The sequence below is a fragment of the Colletotrichum godetiae genome (assembly GCF_030913485.1).
Source record: "Colletotrichum godetiae strain CBS 193.32 chromosome Unknown BDP55scaffold_66, whole genome shotgun sequence".
Lineage (NCBI taxonomy): Eukaryota > Fungi > Ascomycota > Sordariomycetes > Glomerellales > Glomerellaceae > Colletotrichum > Colletotrichum godetiae.
Window position 1 is genome coordinate 8,423 of NW_026851314.1, and position 15,934 is coordinate 24,356.

General features: G+C 53.1%; 7 protein-coding genes across 7 annotated transcripts; 3 read left to right on the forward strand and 4 right to left on the reverse strand.

Annotated features, from left to right (window-relative positions):
* On the reverse strand, window positions 1-1,078 carry BDP55DRAFT_564021 (Rieske [2Fe-2S] iron-sulfur domain-containing protein; the record flags this gene model as incomplete). The annotated part of the gene is made up of 4 exons (XM_060570289.1): window positions 1-182; window positions 349-499; window positions 577-665; window positions 799-1,078. 4 exons carry the CDS (start codon window positions 1,076-1,078, stop codon window positions 1-3), a joined length of 702 nt encoding a protein of 233 aa, XP_060423720.1.
* Window positions 1,079-1,368: 290 nt separating this feature from the next.
* Window positions 1,369-5,470, reverse strand: BDP55DRAFT_680864 (mono-functional DNA-alkylating methyl methanesulfonate N-term-domain-containing protein). The gene is made up of 3 exons (XM_060576143.1): window positions 5,147-5,470; window positions 1,958-5,027; window positions 1,369-1,907 (listed from the first exon to the last, which is right to left on the reverse strand). The coding sequence occupies exons 1-3, from the start codon at window positions 5,242-5,244 to the stop codon at window positions 1,584-1,586; spliced, it is 3,492 nt and encodes a 1,163-aa protein (XP_060423721.1). The 5' UTR covers window positions 5,245-5,470; the 3' UTR covers window positions 1,369-1,583.
* Window positions 5,471-5,585: 115 nt separating this feature from the next.
* On the reverse strand, window positions 5,586-6,688 carry BDP55DRAFT_680866 (acetyltransferase). Its single transcript, XM_060576144.1, has 2 exons — window positions 6,247-6,688; window positions 5,586-6,177 (listed from the first exon to the last, which is right to left on the reverse strand). Exons 1-2 carry the CDS (start codon window positions 6,626-6,628, stop codon window positions 5,918-5,920), a joined length of 642 nt encoding a protein of 213 aa, XP_060423722.1. The 5' UTR covers window positions 6,629-6,688; the 3' UTR covers window positions 5,586-5,917.
* Window positions 6,689-8,414: 1,726 nt separating this feature from the next.
* BDP55DRAFT_513152 (uncharacterized protein) lies at window positions 8,415-9,041 on the forward strand (the record flags this gene model as incomplete). Its single annotated transcript, XM_060567726.1, has 1 exon — window positions 8,415-9,041. A coding segment is annotated over one exon (627 nt), but the record flags the coding sequence as incomplete, so codon positions are not given.
* A 652-nt stretch (window positions 9,042-9,693) lies between these two features.
* BDP55DRAFT_757178 (P-loop containing nucleoside triphosphate hydrolase protein) lies at window positions 9,694-10,629 on the reverse strand (the record flags this gene model as incomplete). Its single annotated transcript, XM_060580780.1, has 2 exons — window positions 9,694-10,176; window positions 10,284-10,629. Coding segments are annotated over 2 exons (651 nt in total), but the record flags the coding sequence as incomplete, so codon positions are not given.
* Window positions 10,630-12,114: 1,485 nt separating this feature from the next.
* On the forward strand, window positions 12,115-14,882 carry BDP55DRAFT_680872 (cytochrome P450). Its single transcript, XM_060576145.1, has 4 exons — window positions 12,115-12,804; window positions 12,975-13,174; window positions 13,246-14,250; window positions 14,337-14,882. The coding sequence occupies exons 1-4, from the start codon at window positions 12,597-12,599 to the stop codon at window positions 14,460-14,462; spliced, it is 1,539 nt and encodes a 512-aa protein (XP_060423725.1). The 5' UTR covers window positions 12,115-12,596; the 3' UTR covers window positions 14,463-14,882.
* Window positions 14,883-14,886: 4 nt separating this feature from the next.
* Window positions 14,887-15,932, forward strand: BDP55DRAFT_680877 (uncharacterized protein). The gene is made up of 3 exons (XM_060576146.1): window positions 14,887-15,131; window positions 15,228-15,371; window positions 15,462-15,932. The coding sequence occupies exons 1-3, from the start codon at window positions 15,063-15,065 to the stop codon at window positions 15,705-15,707; spliced, it is 459 nt and encodes a 152-aa protein (XP_060423726.1). The 5' UTR covers window positions 14,887-15,062; the 3' UTR covers window positions 15,708-15,932.
* The last annotated feature ends 2 nt before the right edge of the window (window positions 15,933-15,934 follow it).

A 15,934-nucleotide genomic window follows, 5' to 3' on the forward strand; every position in this document is an offset into this window, starting at 1 on the left:
TTAACCAATGACCAGCTTGCCGTCCTCGGGGAATTCATACTCGGGGATTTCGAGGTTGAGGGGAGCGGGTCCCTTTCTGATACGGCCGGAGATATCGTAGTGGGAGCCGTGGCAAGGGCAGAACCAACCGCCGTAGTCGCCGGCCTCACCAATGGGGACACATCCCAAGTGTGTGCAGACACCTAGAAGGAAATTTGTTAGCTCGCGTATACTGGGTCTGGAGTGATGCTTCGATATGCAATTGCTGCTACAAAGCCATCGACCCTTCGTCCTATGCACTACTCTCCAAAAGAACACAATATTTCGCCACCGTAGCAATTGAATCAATTGTCGTCAGAAAATACGTACCCAACATGATGAGCCACTCGGGGGTCTTGACACGGTCGTCGTCCTTCTGAGGGTCACGGAGGGAGGAAACGGAGACCTTGTTGGCCTCGTCGATCTCGGACTGGGTGCGGTGGCGGATGAAGACGGGCTTGCCTCTCCATTTGATGATGACCTGTTTTCCACATGTATCAATACGGCCGTCTCAATTGTTATACGCCGCCGCTCGGCTTTTCAATCGAGCCAACTCACGTTCTTTCCCTCGGGGATGGTGCTGAGGTCAACCTCAACCTTGGCCATGGCCAAAACGTCGGCGGAAGCAGACATGTTGACGAGGAATTCTGCAATTGACACCGGTCCGTCAGCCATTGTTTCCTTGAATCCTTCATTTTTGCTCCGGCAATCGCCCGTTTTCCACCCCATGAATTTATGTTCGGCGTTTGTTTCGGGTCTACGGAAGAGACTTTTGCCTACCCTGGACGGTGGACTTCGCGCCGGCGGCGGTGATGGCGCCCATGGTGCCGACCATGAAGTATCCGAAAAGCTGGTTGGTGCCGGCAGAGCCCTTGCTCATGTACTTGGAGAAGTCGGGGATGCTGCTGCCCTTCTGGGCGCCCTTGAAGGGGCTCGAGTAGCTCGTGGCGGTCGAGTCGTTCCGGGCGGCCGAGGTGCTGAGCGCGCGCGCAGCCGTTGACGGGCTGGTGCGCGCCAGTTGCCGCAGGCAGGTGCGGGAAGCGTGTGCGAGGGGCGCCATCTCGTGAATCGGAGGAGAGGGGAGAGGATTTGCGGCGGCGAGGGTCTGGTTGCGAGATGCAATTGGGGAGAGGGATGACGTTTAGTAGGAGAGCGTCTTTTTTCGTGATGCCCGTGGTTTGAGGATTGCCGAAAGCTTTCTGGCTGGTCGCCTCAGGCAGAAGGTTCTGAAATTAGTGCATGTTGATTGGTTGGTGAGTGCAGCTGGGACCCGGCCCTTTCCGGAGTGGCACGAGTGATGACTGCGACGATGTGGATAGATGCAAGTCCCCCATTCGGAAAATCAACATGGAGACAAATTGCCATCTGGCTCATCCCCAGACAGAGGGCTTTTCTGTACAAATCGTCGACGACATCAATTCATGGGAAAACTAAAAGATTCTTTGCCATTATCAAACAGTGATTTATTTTCCACTGTAGTTAATCATAGCCGTGGGTTGTCATTCATTTCAAGCCCATTCGCCCAACTCCCCGTGTCTGAATATCCTACATCATCCTATGGTGCTTTAATGCATGCGCTTTAGCTCCTCCACCAGGTTGCGCATATTCTCTACCGTAGGCCCAAGTCCCGCGACGACGGCCTCTTGTTTAGCCTCATCCAAGTCCAAGAAACGCTCAATCAGCTCCCCGTCGACAAAGCGGAAGGGTGCATCTGCCGCGCGCTTGGCGTTCCGGAAACCTCGCCACGACATGAATGAGAGCCCGGTGCCTGCAGCATCATCTGCTTGACCCAGTGTCTTCACCACTCCGGCCAAGTTTTCCTGAAATTGCAGCAATAGACTCTGATGCTCTGGCCTGATATCTGCAAAAACATACACCGATCCTTCAACCTAGGCCGATGTTAGCAACCTTTTGCAAAGTCGGCTGGAACTCAACTTACTGTTGCGAGGAACGCCTTTGGTACGATCGGGTCGTTCTCGTTCGGAACAACATCGAGTGATCGGATCTTATTCACTTGCTCCCCGAGGTGGAACTCACTAATGACTTCCATCTGCTTCTGGTCGTGCTCTGTTGGCGCATCCGGATTCCTCCGTAGCACCATGAGGTTGCCCTGCGCATCGGACTCCAACCACGAATGCCCCTCCAAGTGACATACTGATGTGGCCCAAATGTACTGGAAGTGACGGGCGCGCTCTACAAGCTTTGCTTTGTTCCCGTCTTGTGGCGGGATGAACTCGATCAAGGTCATCGACTGCATGAGATCAGCGATGCCAATCATGTTTCCATTGACATCAATGTCGACGGGGAATGTTGAAGGGCGGAAAGTAGCCAGCTTGCGAAGTGCTCCAGATGTGGTCGACTCTTCGGCATAGTCGTAGACCACTACTGTCTTGCTCAGCCCAGCAACAATCTTTTCGCCCATTACACCAAGACTGCGACACGCTCCCTTGAGCTCGTGACTGACAATCAAGTAGGGGTTTTTGTCAGAGTCAACGCCCAAGACCAGAATCCGGCCCTTGACATCGCTGTTCTCATCAATCTCTGGGTCTGCCAAATAACTTGTTCCGATGATGAAGCGTTCGGCAGATTGCCCCATGCTGTCGGGCAGCTCTGCTCTGATGACGCTTTCGACCATCTCGGTCGACGTGGAGCCATCAAGGTGGAATGCCTTACCAACCACGCCAAGGACCACCTCGTCAATGAGTTGGAACGAGCTTGATACTGCCTCTTCATTGTTGATGAGTTCTCTGCGGATAGTACCTATACCAAAGGCACGGAGTGCTGGCGAGTAGGCTACCCTTCGAACCGTCTCGCGTAGAGGAAGTGGGTTGACATGTGTTCTCCTTTCGGCATCGATGTGGGCAATCCGAACATTACGATCCGTGGCGAGGAAGATGGCATCTGGGAAGGCTTCTGAGTCGAAAGGCGCGATATAGGTAACATCTTCTGCAGTTGCCGCAGAGTAGATGATTCTCCCTTCTGAGCTGTAAATCAGACTAGAGTGCTCGGTAGTAGCAAACACATTGTTGATGCCTTCATCGCCCGGTCTTGGAAGAATGTGTAGCCCAGCTTGTTTGCTGCCAAGAGTAACGCTTTTACGGCTCGATAAGGAGAAGTCCTCTTTCGACACATTGAACGACACAACCTGGCCATCCTCCATAGCGACGAACAGTGTGGGGCCGAGCAGATGTGGCGGGTGTAGTTGCACTAGAACCATGTCTCTGGGAACAGAGACACTGTCATCGGTTTGCTTAATGGTTTCCCCCTGTAGGGCATTCAGTGTGCGGAGGTCAATTATGGACACTGAACCCGTTGCCCAGAAGCCTACCACGCCAATGTGGTCAAGATCGCTGGCTGCGTGAACGCAAGAAATCTGGTCCTCCGCACCCCCAACGCCACGACCTAAGACTTGTTCTTGGGCTGCCAGGTTATCCACCAGGTTCAATGATACCAGAGAGGTACCGTTGATAGACAGTAACACCCAATTACTGTTGGCGGACGCGTTGACAATGGTCTTGCCATCTGGTACTGACCAAGTGTTCAGAGTAACGCCGCTCTCAAGATCGAGCAGTGTCACGCTTGCTGCAGTGACTTGTAGTAATTGACCACTGGGCAGTGTTTTTGCGATCAAAGTGGGCTGATCCAAGGTGAGCCCCTGAAACCCAAACACTTCTTCAATGCCACCCTCAGCATCAAAGCTGAAAACTCTGGTTTCTGTCATGAAAGAAACCACGAGGGTGTTGAGTTTCTCTGAACCGTGCGACCGAAGACTGAAAAGACCGCGGGCGTCCTGCAAGTCCTCTAGAACTCCAATGTCTTCTAGCCCAACACTGCTTCGGATGCTCCGTAAGCTACCGTTTTGATGGACACCACATCCGGCGACGATGCGCGCTTGGCCTGACGAGAAAGCGTTGCCAATCTGGCTGTCTCCAGCGTTTCCCAAATCCATGATGGCGAAGTCGAGAATAGGTGCAATGTTGGGAATTGTCTGCACGAGCTTTGTCGACAGTTCCTCGAGATCCACTTGCAGTAGTTGCGAGTCACCGTAGTGAGAGCCCAGGAAAAGCATGCCATCTCCCATGTAGACGAGACATGATGCACGAGACGTTACACCGAGAGTTCTAACAGTCATTCCGAGAACAACAACACCCTCTGTCTCGATCGTCAGAAGATGGAGGTTGCCATAGTCGTCAGAAAGGAAAAAATTCGTGTCATCATAGGCAGCCCATGCCACAAATATGGCGGGACTAGCCATTGTGCTTTCCACGACAGACTGTGTCAAGGTATCGACGTAAACCAACAGAGTTTCACCAACAACAATCAAGCCACCGAGTTGTGCCTTGGCCGCTGATGTGTCTCTTTTATGGTATCGCTTTACTTCATCCTCAATGATGTTCACAGGGATGAGGATGCGGGCATAAGGGTCCTTGATCTCAACATCGAGATCTCTATTGCGTTCTGGATCGAACCTCGAAACGGCTGTGTTCTTGTCGTCCGTCATCAGTCTGTATATGGCGAGTCGTGCGTCCTCCTTGTCGATCTTGGATTGGTACAAGAAGGCGACGGTGGGATGGCCAGTCTCGGTGGGCACAAAGATGCTCGCCTTCATGAAGAGCTCGGAGAGGCGGACTTGTTCCCATGCATCGTCAAGGCGAGCGAGCTGTCCTTTTCTAGTTCCCAAGCGCATGACGTTCATAACACCCTCCCATAAGTGCATAGCCATGAACCTTCCTGTCGGGTCGACTAGGCACTTGTCCTGGCTCTGGGCTTCGCGCATGTGAGGCTCGGCAGTATCCTCGACGACCTGCTCCGTGTGGAGCCTTTGTGTGGCAGGGTCCCATCTCGCCGTGAAGTATTGGAATCGATCGGTACCGACAAAAAGCAGATCAGCTTTGCTGTCCCTGGGTCGCAGTCGCTGGAGAAGGAGAATGGTGCCGTAGACTGCGGCCGAGCCGAGCAAGTACATATCGGTGGGCGTGATGCGCCATACTTCGAGTCTATTTGATCGCCTTGGAGATTGTCAATTTGAGGCGATACACGTCCAAGTCTGCCTCCCTTCTTGTGTGTGGCAACTTGAAAGCAGGGGAAAGGTAAAGAGAGGGGCAGCACAGGAAGGGGGTAAACTCACGCTACCACCAAGCTCTCGCTCTCATCTTCCTCGGACAGGCATATTCTGATGGCCTGGCGTATGCTGCTTGGCCTATGGATGGGCGCGATGTACGACATGGTGCCGGTCTGTGAGGTGTGAGCTGCAGCTATGTCAGGTAGGAGCTCTGATCCCACGCGATAGCAGCCATGGACAAAAGAGACGTCGTGGGGGGAGGAGAATCGAGATCCAGTCGGTGCTCTTCCTGACGTCGGAGTTTAGCAGTGCAGGTCCGGGCCCCTCCAAAGCAGCAGTGGACGGCAGGTTCGATTTCATCATCAATTCCAGCGCTGGCGGTGGGGCCGTAAGCTTCGGCAGGCGCAGGGGCCACGCCGACATGCCGCCTTCCTTCTAATACTGGGGGGCTGTCTGTCACTGCACCTACGGATACCGTCACTGAAATTAAGCACTTTCGGGCAAGGGACGGTGCTTCTTACGTAAATCACACTGTCCGGATGCCCGGCCAAAGTGTGGAGCCGGACAGTGAGTTTCACAGTGTTTCCGCTGAGGTCCCTGCACTCGTCTTCTACAGCATCGGGGAGGCCCAACAGGGCTGCAGTGTGCATTCGTTTCCTCAGATATACTACTACGGATGTGTTTGTCTCCGATCAGCCTCGCCTATCAAACCATCCTCTTCGGACTTTGTCATGTTTCCATGAGATCATCGTCAAGGAGGATTCATCTCTCGAGCCGTTGGTCCATTCCTTCTACTCAAGTTGTCCAACATCGGATATCCACCGTTCGACCGAGCGCTCATGGACATCGCCTGTTGGGAAGCTCCCAGAGCATCGCCCAGTTGATGTGAGGCTGCGAGAGGCCATACTTGCTAAAATCCACCTTGTGCTCGTCGATATCCTTGAACCCGACCTTTTGGTACAGATGATGGCCAGCGACTGAAGACTCAAGATACGCCGGAACACCCAACCGAACAGCTTCCTGCACTATAGGTGTCATCAACTGCCACCCTGCTCCACGTCTTTGGTGCTTAGGGTCTGTCACCAAAATATGCAGATCTGTCGTCCGCGTTAGCTGTCATTCACATCTGCCACCAACGCATCGAACGTGCGATGTCCACCACTTACAGACGACCGGCTTGCCACCTATCAAACGTACACGCATATGGTCCAAGCCATGGAACAACGCTGCGCAAGCCTCCTCGTTGCAGCCTGGTCCCCAGACACGTGGTTTTGGCACCGGCAAGCCCTCCGAGTATGCATTCCACTTGCTCCAAGCAATGATCGCATCGTCGCCAGAGAGATCCGTGTCCACCGCTTTGTGGAAGCGCACGGTTGTGTCCTCTCGAAACTGTTTAGCCATTTCTTCAGCTCGTATCCCCATGATATCCTCTGGCATGGGTCCGGGGAATAGGACTGGTTCAAGTGGGCTCCCCGAGAATGCCAGTTTCTCAATCTCGGCGCACCGCCGAAGATCGCTCTCCAACACCGGCTGAATTTCGATTGGCATATTTGCTAGATATTCGACGCTCTAATATGGTCTATGTCGAGGTTTGAGCGACGTCTTTGGATTTGTCGTGGAGAAGTCCACATCTACCTATACTTGTATACCCGTACGGGCCACGCCGCTTGCCTTTCTTATGCGGGGTCTCTTCGGCGTGGGGTTCCTATCCAGGTGTCCGTATGGTCGGTTCGGAAACCAATCGGTCTGACTCATCATGGGATTCGTGTTGGTTTTCGTCACCCTAGTAATAATCAGCCTTTCGGTGACCATCTAGGAAGCTCGTCAACGAGGGATCACGTCCTACATGCATCCTGCACGCAATAGAGCCCATCAACAAGAATACGCAAGCTGACAAAATTTGTCATTCCTGTCAGCTGCAGAAGGGATATGCAACGCTTATATGCAAATCCATTTTAACCTCAAGGTTTGTCCTTAGCACCCTTGGAGGCTTATTTGACCGGAGAATATCAAGGTCATGATCGCTAGTGTGACCGTGAGAGTCTTCCTAAGCTGGCCGCGTATTTCTCCCCATCAGAAGGACAGCACCTGGTCTGATTAATCTCTAGGTTCATGGTACGTGGTAGATGGTTCATGGATGACGGTTGACATGTTCAGGCCCACCGAACGAAGCTTTGAGTCTCAGGCAGGGACCGGGGAGCTATGTCCATCAGGCGACTAGGCCGTGTTCGTATCGTGGACCAAGCCGTTGACCACGAAATTTAAGTACGGAGCTATCCAGCCATGATAGTAGAGCCTCATTGAAGGAGTTTGCGGGGACGTCCCGCCGACGTTAAAAAGCTCGGATGGGGTTGACGCACAGCCAAAGGGATTGGAAAGCGGAGGGGAACTTGTCGGCCGGGGATGAGGAGGCGCAGCGATATCTGCGCGTATCATCGAATTCATCGATGGCACTCGTCGACATTGTGTGTCCTCGAGACAGATCCGAGCATCCACCTTGCGTCCCCGAGCAACTGGCGTAGACCACGTTTAGACCACAGCTTGGTGTCTCTCGCCGTTCGTCCCAAGTGCCTGGCACTTGACGGCTGCGTCCAGGAACGTCCCCTCTTGGGTTTCTTGGGAGCCTCCCCGAGCTTCAAAGGCCTCGACGTCGCCGCCGCTGTTGACATGGTGTGGTTCGTTTCATGGCTCCTGCAGCCCAGCTGTCGCCGCGGCGCCAGGGCCTCATCCCTGTTGCATCGGGCCCTTGCCTTGCTTTCCTACACCAAGATGCTCGCACGGGGCAGGGGTTTCTGGCCCACAGAAGCTTAATTCTCCTTTCGGCCGCCGGTCCAAGACCGTTTAGCTGTCTTGTACCTGTCAGATTATCAAAAGTGTACTTTGGCTGCATATCAGTACCTCCCGGCCGAGAATCACGGACGTCAACACAGACCTTCGTGGCCTGTATCCAGAGGATCCTTGCGTCGGGGACGCAGCTGCTGGCGTTGCGAAGGCTGTTTCCCGACCTGGAAACAACGTTCTCAGGATGTGAGCCACTGCAGGGTCGAGGACTATCGACTTCCTCACGGTACGGAAGTGTCTCACGGTCTCACGTCCTAGGCGCAGACGGGACCTAACGAGGGTCCATCTCTCCATCTTTGTCCTGGATGTGATCTGAGCTTCAATCATCACAGACTGATTGACCAAAGTTTATAAACCTATTCGATATCCCACCGGAAGGGAATTTTCTTTTCGGAGCATCAGATAAGGATCTCAACAACAGCTTGGTTATTCCCAAAGCCTCAATACCTTCCTCGAAACCCTTCAGATCCTTCGTCTTTGCTTTCACTTCAAAATCTTTACCATGCACCTGACCCTTGCTCTCTTCGCCCAGGCGGCCATCATCGCTGCCGCCCCTCTTCAGCCTATCCGGATCATCCAGATTGAAGAGAGAGCTGCAGGTGATCTCGACACCATTGAGCGAGCTCTGGCTCCTGTCTCAGAATCACTCGCCAATGTCGATGCCGCAGTCCTCTCTTTGGATGGTGGCCCAGTCACGGCAAACAACCTCCTCATCTTCTCTCAGCAAGCCCAGGTGGCTACCGACCAGGCCACAGTCGATATCCAGTCTGCTGGCGACCTTGGTGCCTTTAGAGCTGCCAGACTTCGCCGCACCACGGACGCTCTCATTGATCAGACGACTGTCACCGTAAACGACTTGGTCTCCCGCAAGCCCGTTCTTGACAACCTTGGTGTCAGCGGTGTTGCATTGGAGTCCCTCCAGAGGCAGAAGATCTCCAGCATGGCATTGACTGCTGCGCTCGAAGAAAAGGTCCCCAGAGTCGGGCAGAGAATCGCAGCTGAGGGCAGGGCTCAGATTGAGTCCGTGATGGATCAGGCAATCGCCATCTACTCTGAGCCGGCTGTCGCTGCTGTTCCGGCTGTTTCCCCTCCTGCTACGCCTGCCAACCCCAACGCCATCCCTATCGCAGTTCCGCCTGCTGCTCCTCCTGCTGCAGCAGTCCCTGCTCCTCCCGCAGCTGCTCCGGCTCCTCCTGCTGCCGTACCGGCATGGCCCGATCAAGCGCCTGCTCCCCCTGCCGCGGCCGCCCCGCAACCTCCCGCTGCCGCTGTTCCGGTTGCTGACCCCAACGCCGCCGTTCCTCAGGCTGGAGCCCCTGCTCCTGTCCCGGCTCCTCAGCCGGCGCCTGCAGTTGCTGCTCCTCCCGCCGTTGCTCCTGCTCCTGCTCCTGCGGTGCCCGTCGCTACAGTTCCCCTGGTTGCACCCGTCCCGCCTCCTCAAATCACTCCTGTCTCTGGCCGCAAAGCCCTTAAGGACAAGAAGAAGAAGGCGTCAAGAATCAACGTGGTCGAGACTGAGGGCGAGACTGTTGAGCAGTAAACACATCTATAAGTGATGATTATGAATTGGAGTTTCAAGGCACCACAGGCGCAGGATTGGGATCGAACGGGTTTACTTCAGAGTGCTATAATATTACAAAAATAGAATGATCTAATGCATATTAATGCACCCTACCAATGTTTGCTCGAGAAGCCTTCTTTCATTACTCAGTGATAGGTGACAAGCAGCATAGAAATGCGCGTGACGTTCTAGCCCTACCATCCCAGTCAACGTAGCAATATGCAAATCAACTAAGACCGCAAAGGAATGCGAGATTAAGACTGAGCGTACATAAAGTTTGTGCCATTGACTGGGCAGATGCTACCCTACTGCAAAACACGACATTGCAGATCGCGTAGTGCACAATTAACACACAAACAATTTGGACTGCGCAGCACGCTGCACGCGCGCTAATGCAGGAGCTCAGCGACGCTAGTGACTATCGTGACTAGTTTCTCGTAGACCTCTTCGACGGATTGCTCCGCGTCAATGACCGTCAGCCTTTTGTGTTTACGGAATTCGTCTACTACGAGAGAGGTTATGGTTTCGAAGGTGACGAGCCGGTTTCGGATTCCTTGCGCCTGGTCGTCGAATCTGCCGCGGGGGAGGAGGCGGCGGTGGCTTGTTTCTGGGGAGCATTGGAGGAGGAGGAGGGAGGTTATTGGGGCGATGACGGTTTGGAAGTATGTTCTTTGTTCTATGGACCTTGGGAATCCTATACCCGAGAATCAGAGCCATGTTCGAGTCTTTCCGCACTTGTCGTCTAGGTGTGGCGCGTGGGTTCGTGGTAATGCCCTGGGGTTACACAACGGAAACAGTTACCATCTAGAATGAAGACTCTTATACCACTCTCCATCATCTTCGTGACTCGGTCTTTGAGAACAGCTGTTGTGATTGCGATTGGTCCTATTGTCCCTGCAAGCATGTTTGCCCGGACGATGTTTGCCCGGACGATGTTTGCCCGGACGATGTTTGCCCGGACGATGTTTGCCCGGACGATGTCTGCGCGGGGGCTTTTTTCCCCGCGTTCCATCTCTTCGCGAAGTACGTCGCCGGTGCTGATGTGAGAGAGGTCAAATTCTTGGGAGAGAAGGTGGCATTGTGTGCCTGTGCCTGATCCCGGTCTGCCTACTATGCTTATCACGGTGAGAATCTCGGTATTTTGTAGCGCTTGAGACTTTGGCGTGGTTCTTCCATGATGTACGTAGTGTCTGTGGTTATATGTACTTAACTACCACCTCGTGCGCCACGAACGCGCGACAACGAGACCTGAAACAATGACAACACATTGAGAAGGACTACAAAATTTTACAAAGTGGTGCATTTAGTGCATCAAGTTTGTGGGTCATTTCTTGGTCAAAGAGGTTCAATTAAGGTTGCGTTGGTTCCGCGTTCTGTTGGTTTGGTGTTTTGTTGGTTCTCATGTTTCGCGTGACGCAAATACCCATGCTTGCCTTTTCTGACTGGGCAGAATGAGATCGCATTCCGTCTAATTCAAGTTGTAAAAGGAATAAAAGATGAGTAGATATATGACACTAATTATTTTATCATTTTATCCTCCCTTTCACAGGTCATCTGTTTGCATGGTTCGATATCACCACACAGAAGAGTAGATGTTTGTTGGTGCAACCCTCAACTGACGTTCGGGACTTGACAAGATGACGGGGGTTTCCCAGGCGGACAACTGGGATGTCCGCTGCTCGCAGCGGTTGATGCAACGTGGGGGGTTCAATTATTTCCCCATCTGGGATCCCGCGGGCCCTCGAACCACGGGAACCTCAAAACAAACGGGCAGTCAAGAGCTGAAGTCCCCTCTTATCGCCAACCACGCATGAACTGGCCCATAATTAAGGCTTGCCTTAAGTGCAGTTTAAGCGCCTCGAGGAGAATCGTTTCAACGACGAAGCATTGTCGCCATGGGAGAAACTACATTAGGCTCTATCCGTTGATGCCCAGGGATGATTACTTAAGAAGCTAAGGTAACGGTCGGGAGGAATCCGAAGGTCCGAGAGCAGAGAAGAGCAGCGCACAGATACAACATCCAATAGTGTCGATTTTTGTTTTTTCATAAAAAAGATATCACCTGCTGAACATTGCTTTTGTACGCCCCGGCAATGAGACTCGAAAGTTCGAAACTGCGCGCGATCAGCCGTTGTCCGACGAGATGAGTGAGCTTGAGTCCAATCAATTGTTTCCTGGATAAATTCCTCTCTCGAGGGAACAATGGGATTACTCATTCACCACAATACGGATACCAAGGACTGTAATCTGGCGTGAGGCCCACGTCATCTGGACCTTTGGAGCTCCAAAGTCCCCCTTTCCTTGGGCGGAGATCCATCTTGGACGGAGTTCCAGACCTCGCCATGACGCCGATTCACGATGCTTTACATATGCAACAAGACTAGATGGGAACGCTTGGCTACACACACCAACTCCAAAGTTCTCCAAAGTCTCCAAATCACTTCAATATCATTGGAGATGAGTACGCAACCCGTATCCTCACCGGTGAAAAAGGGGCGAAAGAGAGAAAAAAGCAAACTAGATTTGACGGTATACCAGAAACGAACAATATGACGCCGAGTGGCTTTTTTGATTTTTCTGGGAAGCCCCCCTTGGCAGCTCCAGCTGTCGTGACCCTTGACTGCATCCGGGGTCCCGGTCGAACGAGGGTCCCTTTCACTCCTTATCAATTATCTCATCGTCAAAGCTCAACGCTCAACTGCCGTTCAGCCCCTTTCCCGAGAAGAGCCAGCCCAGGCACAATCCAGGCCGCAAAAAATTAACGGGATACGGGATCGGCACGCACGACTCAACCTGACATTTCCCAATTCCCCTTCCACCTGGTCACCCCCCTCCCCAGTTCTTCAAAGCGCCACTGCCCACCATGAGGCCCTCGCTCTCAAGCGAAATGATAGTGTACCATCAGAGACATAAAATCCCACGAGGACCCGGGGACCGCAACCCGTTGCCGAAGCTAGACAGGCCCCTTCGAAGCATCCTTTAAAGTACCTGAGCCGCCGTCCCGGGACCATCCCATCAAGACGGTTTTCATCCACATGTTGATCACCTTCCCTTTTACTCTTTCATACATCGCACTCTTCTGATACTAGTAAGAAGAACTTGCGACGGGCAAAGATGGGTCTCATTTCACAACTATACAGCCTTCGTTGGCTCTTTGCGGCGATCGTGTTAGCCGTGTACGTCGGCCAGAAGATCCGGACGTATAATCGGCTCAGAGCATTTAAGGGCCCGGTCCTGTGCGGCTGGACGGAGGCGTGGCATGCCTGGGCGATTCTGACTTTCAAGTCTCACCTGAAGTATGACGAAGTATGCAGGAAATACGGTAAGGCCTCAACCCCCCTTCCCCCGTCCCGTCAGGTTTCTCTCTCCCCCTTTCACCATCGCTTCCTGACAAGCGTGGTGATCTACCTTACATTTTTACCTTTTGCCCAGTTCGCCGCATGGCCCGAGCTGAACATGAAAGAAAACCCAATGCTGAACCCATTCTCTTAGGGACGATCGCTCGCGTCGGGCCGAACGATTTGATCACATCCTCACCCGAGCTTCTCGTTTACATGAGCGGCATCCGGTCGCCGTACACGCGGACGGAGTGGTACTACCGCGCGTGCCGGCACATGTCGGAGAATGATCACGTCTTTAGTGAGATGGACGAGGAGAAGCACAGGGTGCTAAGGCAACGGATGGGAGCCGGAGTAAGTTTGACGATCTTCACTTGCCTAGTCTCACACGGGCCAGATCAGTACTGACGAAAACCACCACCAAGTATTCTGGCAAAGAGAACCTTGCGCTAGAAGACTCAGTCGACACACACGTGTCGGAGCTGGTCCAACTTATCCGGTCAAAGTACATGTCTTCAGAGTTCGCAGCGCGGCCCATGGACCTGGCCATGAAGATGCAGTACCTGACGCTAGATGTCATCAGCAACATCAGCTACGGCAAGCCCTTTGGTGACCTGCGCGCCGACGAGGACATGTTTGGCGTCGCCGAGTCAGCCGAAGTCGGCATGACAATCTTTACTTACAAGATTGGCCTGGGCCTCTACAAGATCCTGCAAAAGCCCATCGTGGCACGCCTTCTAGGTCCCAAGGAGACGGACGCCTCCGGCTTCGGCCGTATGTTCGCCAACGGCCGCGCCATCATCAAGGAGCGCCTTGCGCGCGACACGGAGAAGCGATCCGATATGATTGCGTCGTTTATCCGTCACGGTCTCAGCGAGGATGAGATCCTTTCCGAAACGACGCTGCAGATGATTGCGGGGTCCGATACCACGGCCGCGTCGCTTCGCATCATCATGCTGTACCTCCTCACACACGCCCGCGTCTACGCGAAGCTCCAGGCCGAGATTGACGGCTACGTCAGGGACGGCCAGATTGGGTCCCGGCCATTGGGCATCGTCTCGGACGCGGATAACAGGCGGATGCCGTACCTGCAGGCCGTCATCAAGGAGGGCATGCGCGTGCACCCGCCCGTGACGAATATGGACCCCAAGCGGGTGCCGGATGGCGGCGACACGGTTGTTGTGAACGGCGAGTCGGTATTCTTGCCGGGCGGAACGAATATCAATGCCGCGGCATGGCCAATGCACTTGAGCAAGGAGGTCTTTGGCGAGGACGCGGATGAATTCCGGCCTGAGCGGTGGTTGTTGGAGGAGGATGAGAGGCGGTTGATGAGTATGCACCGGGTGCATGAGCTCATTTTTGGGTATGGAAAGTATCAGTGCCTTGGCCGGCCTATCGCGATGATGGAGATTGGCAAAACTATTTTCGAGGTGAGTCGAGCACAGCATTCCACCGGGCATCTTGTTGATGAGCGGTTGGCTTCTTTGAATGACTTGTGAGCTAACGTATTGGGCAGTTGATGCGCAACTTTGACTGGTGTCTCGCGAAACCTGATACACCATGGAAGGAAGCGAACCACGCCGGTGTCTTCACTCACAACGACATGTGGGTACTCGCTTCCGAGCGGCCTCAATTTGAATGAGAGAGTTCTTTTTGGTTAGGGGTTTGGCTTGATTGGAGTCTGGCGCGGGTGGAAGAGGTCCAAATAAACGGACTCAATAATGGGAACTTTGGGTTTCGGGGTAACAGGATCCTAGTTGGCTAGCTGGTTTTCAAAGTCTATTGTAGTTGGATGGCGCGGGTTTGAGGTTGGAAATGTGTTTCCGGGCTAATCAATGGCCGGCGGGATTCACATTGATAGATCGTGGCTGCGGCGCAGCCCGGGGTCCATTGCCAGTCTAGCCGATCGCGGTCTGAAGGCCGCCCGGTGGCTTAGGCGATGGTGAGGAATGTTTATGCAGTCAGCAGAAAACCACCAATGGGGGGGTATCTGTCAATACATATCAAAATGTATTTGAACCTGAGATCTTCCATCGATGTCACTAAATGCTCATTTGCACTTGTGACTCACATGGAATTCATTTCTTCAATAAAAAGGGTTCTTGATGTTCAAGCGACTTGACAGCATAAAGTTCATTCATTTATCAAAGGACTCGCAGCACAAAAAGGCCCCAGTTAGCTAAAGACCCCTATTCCGACAAAAGCCCCCACGCAAGCTAAATTTAGACGAGTAACCATAGTCATGGGTCAAACGAACAGCATCTCGGCAGAGATTGAAATCCAGGCCCCGCCGTCGGCAGTGAGATCAGTGGTATGGAGCTTTGAAATATAGCGAACCCGAGGGCGCGTTTCGGACAAATGATAGAAATATCTATTGAGGCTCTGTGCTGACTTTGCATCCAATTAGTTTCTCAAGTTCAGTAAATACAAGCAGTGGAGTCAGAAGTGGGCTTTCGAGCCGACTGAGCCGGGAAAGGATCCCTCGGATCTCAAGGACGGCGATAAGATCAAGGTTGACATGGGAGGGATGGCTTTCAGTCCGGTCATCATGGTGAGTAGCAGCTACTTTCTCTCTGCTAGATGGATTTTGCTTGTCTGTGGCACTTAGAATTGCGTTGACTGACTTTGTTCCAATATCTAGGAAAACACAATAGAGACGCTCCAATGGGTGGGGTCGATTCCGCTCTTGTTCACCGGCAAACATGAGTTCTGGTTCAACCCAAGTGAGCAAAACTCTGGAGGCACCAAGTTTATCCAGGTTGAGGAGTTTCGTGGCCTGTTGGCGTTTCTTATGGCACCAAGGTGGGGTTTCAGGCAGAAGACTCTCGTCGGATGGAACCAGTTCAATGAAGATCTGAAGAAGGAAGTTGAGAGACGCCCATTCTGAGGCGTAATTCGTCTCGATCAAAGACTCTTGGCGAACACTAAGAGACAAGCAGATGGTTTAAGGGTTGGAACTGAATATGACTGAAATGAACTTTTGATGATAAACAAACGCTGTTTCCTCAGACTAGTTTACATACTGTCGGATTGGAAGTCCAATTCGACCTCGGGGCAAGCGCCCGCGCAGGGACCACTTACAACCCATACTTGCGAGAATCGCAGCCTGCCCAA